A 5,618-nucleotide genomic window follows, 5' to 3' on the forward strand; every position below is an offset into this window, starting at 1 on the left:
GCTAAAACTAGTGCCGGATTTGTGTAGAGGAGGAGGAAACGAAGCTTTTGGTATAAAAATTTTGAAAAAAAAATAAAAAAAAAATTCCGACGCGGTGGCGCCGCCGCCGGAAACCGGCCGGCCACCGCGCCGGAAAAGCTCCGGCCGCCACCTCCATATCAGCTCCGGCCGCCACCTTTTTAGAGAGAAGGGAGAGCTTCTCTCTCTAAGTTTAACTTAGAGAGAGAAGAGGAAAGGTTTTGTGTTTTTTTTGTGAAGAAAATCCTTTTTATACTCCCTCCGATCCCACGCGCGCGCGTGCGTGCTCTTGCCATGTTCCCTCGCTCTGTGAACCATCAGATCTGGATTGTTCCAAGATCTGATGGCTGCTGTGTGTTTGATTTTGAATCCTGTGCATGACTTTTTGTGTGAAATATGGTATATCTTCTGTTTGAACCGTTAGATCTTTGATCTAACGGTCACTGTGCTTCCTGCAATTTACACTATCTTTTATGCTTTTTTCTGGACCCTTTGATCTTTGATCAAGTGGCTGGGATGTGATCTTGAAGGCTAGATCTGGACCTCTGGATTCATCCAACGGTCCAGATTAAATCCTGCTGAGTTTTTTTTTAAATTGCTTTTTAATTGTGTTTTAAATGCTTTTTTACACTTTCTTGGTGTTTTACGCTTCTAAAAAATTTCTAAAAAATATTTCCCTATCATTTTAATTTTTCCTCTAAGTATTAGAATTTATTTGCTTATTTTTGCATTTATTTCCTTTACTTTGTTCTTTAATTTTTGCTCATTAAAATTCCATATATGTTCTTGATGCATTTTTACATATTGTGATTGATAAATTCTCATGTTTTTACCCCTTTTTATTGCATATTCATTTGGTGCATTTTTCATCATTCCCATTATATTCTTCCTTGTTTCACTAACATTTTGTTCCTTATGTGACTTCACTCATAGCATTTCACTATCTCCTCCACTTTCTTTAGCTTAGCATTTATTTTTGCAAATTTTAATTCATTCGGTGATGTAATTTGTTATCATTGGTTTGTAGCTTGGCAAAGAGGCCATAGAATGTATTTAGGCAATTTTTGTAATATGGACTATGGACACTATGGCGCACCGGCACGCACACACTCACCCTAGATGTATGCCTAGGATTGCATGTGTAGATGTATGGCTATGATTGCATGGTTAGATGAATGCTTAGGTTTAAACACTTAGAGAAAATCCAATTCTTTCCAAAAAATATACAAACAAATTCGCTTCAAATATTTTTCATAAAAATGGAGTCAAAACTCCAACAATTTTTCACCTTTTATTTTCTTAATAAAATTCTCAAATAAATCTAATCATTTAGACTTTTTTGCAAAATCATTAAACAAACCCCCACTTTTTCATACTCTAATGCTCATGAAGCCTCTCAATCCTTTTCTTCAAAATCATTTTCAAAATTTAAAATCAAACAATTAAAACAAAAAAAAACAATAAGTCTTTTTTAGCAAGAACTACGCCGGTTTTGATCCCGTAAAACGGTACGTAGGCAATGAGTCAAAACTCATCCAAGCCGAAATAAAATCAAAGTCTTACAATCTCTTCCCCCATTCTTAACTAAATAAACCTCCCATTTTCAAAGGTAGTTAAAAATAAGCGTGAATATAGACTTAGGAAAATGGCTCCTATAGAGGACTATAGTTACTCCGGGTGCCTAACACCTTCCCGTAGTAAAACCGGCCCCCGAACTTAGAATCTAAGGGTTTTTTCTCAATTTTGCCCTTCCCAAGAAAAAATAGAGATATCAACGGTCGAAAGGTACAAGTCCAATTAATGGCTTGGCACCCAAAAACCATGATAACAACTATGGACATGAGATACTTAGATCAAATCCAAAGAGTTCTTTCAAGATTCAAGTGCAACATACTGAGCAACATGAAGAATCAACAGAAGAAGGATACTTAATAAGGCCATTGTTACCTAGCTTTCAGAGAATGTATATGTGTCTTGAAGGATGCAAGCAAAGTTTCCTAAGATGCAGGCGATTCATTGGACTTGATGGATGCTTCTTAAAAGGCTACTATGGTGGAATGATACTAGCAGCTGTTGGTAGGGATCCAAATGATCAAATGCTTCCCATAGCAATTGCAGTGGCTGAAGGTGAAACCAAAGATTCTTGGTTATGGTTTCTAAAGTTGTTGATAGCTGACTTAGGGGGTAAAGATTTCTGCCAAACAATCACATTCATGTCCGATCAACAAAAGGTATTATTTTAATTAAATAAATTACATTGATTTTTAATGTTTGTTGTTATTGTTAATTAATATTGTTTAATGTTAATTATGAAGGGTTTGCTGCCAGCAATAGATGAGTTGCTACCAAATGTGGAGCAAAGATTTTGTGTAAGACACTTTTACAGTAATTTTAGAAAGAGGTATTCCGGGAAAGCTTTGAAAGATTTAATGTGGAAAGCTGCAAAGGCTAGCTACCATCAAGAATGGGAAAAAACAATGAGAGAGATAAGGTCAATTAATCCAGAGGCTCATAAATACTTGATGCGGACTCCTCCAAGACATTGGAGTAAATCATGGTTTAGATTCGATTCTAAGTGTGATGTCTTGGTCAACAATATGTCAGAGACTTTTAACAGTGTGATTCTTGGACCAAGAGAAAAACCTATCGTAACAATGTTTGAAGAAATTAGATGTTATTTAATGGAACGTTGGGCAAGAAATAGGAGTAAGATGATTGAGCTTGAAGCTGGAGCAGTTTTGCCAAACATTAAGAAAAAGCTTTTGAAGGAAAGAGAACGTTCTAGGTTCTGGATGTGTAGGTAAGTATGTATCTATTCTTTTTTCAAACATAATATGTCATAGTATTGATTTTACTATCAGAACCTTAGTTATTTTATCTTGCATGTTATGAGTATATATTTATTTGTGTTGGTTTGTTTAACAGGGTTTCTGGATATATGTTGTTTGAAGTTTATAACCGAAACCAAACTAGTGAACAGTATACTGTGAATTTGGATGCACAAACTTGTTCATGCAGGAGGTGGATGTTATCAGGCATCCCTTGTTGCCATGCTATTACTTGTTATATGGATAGGAAATTGGATCCAGATGACTACATTCCACATTTTTACAGAAAAGAGGCATATGTTTCTTGTTATGAGCCACTTATCCACCCAACAAATGGCCAAAACCTATGGGAAACTACACCATACCCAGACATATTACCACCACCGATGCGAAAAATGCCAGGGAGACCAAAAAAATCAAGAAATAAAGGCACATATGAGAAGGCTAAAGGCGCAAATGAGAAGGCCAAGGATCCATCATTAGTGACTAGGAAAGGTAAAGCCAATAACTGCATCATTTGCAAACAAGTTGGGCACAACAAAAGATCATGCAAATCCAATGCAAATACATCTCAGGGTGAGACTTCATCACAAGCTGCTACTCAAAGTGGACCTTAATCTACACCACATAATGCTACTTCTCAGAATGCTACTCAAGTTGCTACTCAAGCTGCTACTTCTTGGAATGTTACTCAAACTGCTAATCAACCTGCATCTCAGTCAAACAATGTTAAAAAGCCTGCTAAGTCTTCTAGTACTAACAAGTCCAAGTCAAATGCACGTGTATCTCAAAAATTTCCAACCGGTAAGTCTACTACGGGTACTTCATCAACTCAGCCCACTCCAAATGCAACAAAAAGGACTTCAGCACTTTTCAAGGACATGTTGGCTACCAAAACAACTGTCAGGCCAAAGATGCAACCAAGGAAGCCATCGTCTTAGTTTTAGCTTATCCTAGGCATCTTTTTAGCTTCTTTTTTTTTTGGTCTGGTCAATCTATGTATGATTAGACTATGACAAATATGAATTATGGCTGTTTTGGTAGGATTGAATTGTAAGCCATTAATTTTGGATGAATTAATATGTAAGACATCGAATGCTATTTTGGTTATTTTGGCTGTAAGACATGTTATTAATTGGAAAATGTTATGATTATTTTGGAAAAAATGTATTATGGTTATTATTAGATGGATAACACAGGTTCAATATCTTGATGAGATTACACAATACATTCATTTTCTTAAAAAAAAAAAACACACACACACAGACACACAAAAAACATTACACAGGTACATTATTTTGATGAGATTGCACAATACATTCATTTTCTTAAAACAAATCACAAACACCTTACAGAGGTACAATATCTTAATTAAATTGCACAATACATTTATTTTCTTAAAACAAAACACTTTACACATTACATTAATGTTACATTCAACAATGTTTGATCGTTTAACATACGCTTAAATTAAACTAAAAAAAACATGTTACAAGGATTGTTCACTTTACTTGATTAAATATCAAGCTTATTGTTGCAATAACACAAGTTAAAGCCAACAACATACAAGTTACATCAACAATCTTCAACATTAGTTTTGTTGATTTTTCTCCACTTTTTGTCTTCAACAATTTTATTTTCATGTTCATAATACAAAACAGAACCATGTGTTCAACAATTTCATTTTCATGTTCATATATACAAAACAAAACCATGTGTGTCATTCATTTCTTTTGTTTTTTTTTTCCTTTCAATTTATTCAATTTTAAAATGGGGAAAATCAAGTTTAGAGCAATTAGAGCAAGTTTCGATTACCAGTAAAATTGAAAAAACAGAATCTGATCCATGTTTCCATCATATATACAAAACAGAACCATGTGTGTCATTCATTTCTTTTGTTTTTTGTTTTCAATTTATTCAATTTTAAAATGGGGAAAATCAAGTTTAGAGCAATTAGAGCAAGTTTTACCAGTAAAATTGAAAAAACAGAACCTGATCCATGTTTCGATTAGAGCAATTGAGCTTTAATGGGGAAAATTGAAGGGAAAAAAAATGGGTTCACAGCCACGTCATCGTTTTTTACGGTGAGTTAACGGAAGGGCTAAATTGTACACTGTTACAAAGTTAAAGGACCTATCTGTTACAAAACAAACTTAAAGGACCTATCTGTTACAAACGTCAAATTTAAAGGACCCGTGGTGTAATTAAGCCAAAAAAAAAAAAAACCAAATATACGACGTTGACGCTTTGTTTTTTTAGGAGCTAACACATTATTTGTCACAGTGAAAATAAAAAATCAATTTATTCACCTTTTGTGAATAAGAAATTGATACGCGTGATAATTTTTTATATTTACTAGTGTATTTTCGCATCATACGCGTGATAATTTTTTACTTTTAATATTATTTTTATTTTTATGGAATATATTCTCCATAAATTTATATATAATGTGTGTATAGCATTTATCGAAACTTATAAATTTTTTCCTATATAAGTGTTAAAAATATTTGCTATCTTTATTATATATTTTAGTTTGTTCTTATAAATAAGGACACAAATCAAAAATTGGTTTGTTCTCATTAAATGTAATTATTTAGTGTAATAAACTGTATAGCCTTGTAACCACTACTATATATATACACACACATACAAGGAATAACAATGAGATAGGCATCTTGACAATTTTATCATCAAGAATATGTTTACACTGTCAATTTTTTTTTCCAGATGAGCACACACCTCAACCTAGAAAAATTGCGCATTTGGTGTTCG

General features: G+C 33.8%; 1 protein-coding gene across 1 annotated transcript; it reads left to right on the plus strand.

Moving 5' to 3' along the window:
• Window positions 1-1,768: 1,768 nt before the first annotated feature.
• LOC112422604 (uncharacterized) lies at window positions 1,769-4,012 on the plus strand. Its single transcript, XM_024785828.2, has 3 exons — window positions 1,769-2,249; window positions 2,334-2,818; window positions 2,944-4,012. Exons 1-3 carry the CDS (start codon window positions 1,980-1,982, stop codon window positions 3,461-3,463), a joined length of 1,275 nt encoding a protein of 424 aa, XP_024641596.2. The 5' UTR covers window positions 1,769-1,979; the 3' UTR covers window positions 3,464-4,012.
• The last annotated feature ends 1,606 nt before the right edge of the window (window positions 4,013-5,618 follow it).

The sequence above is a fragment of the Medicago truncatula genome, chromosome 6, assembly GCF_003473485.1.
Source record: "Medicago truncatula cultivar Jemalong A17 chromosome 6, MtrunA17r5.0-ANR, whole genome shotgun sequence".
NCBI classification, from domain to species: Eukaryota; Viridiplantae; Streptophyta; class Magnoliopsida; order Fabales; family Fabaceae; genus Medicago; species Medicago truncatula.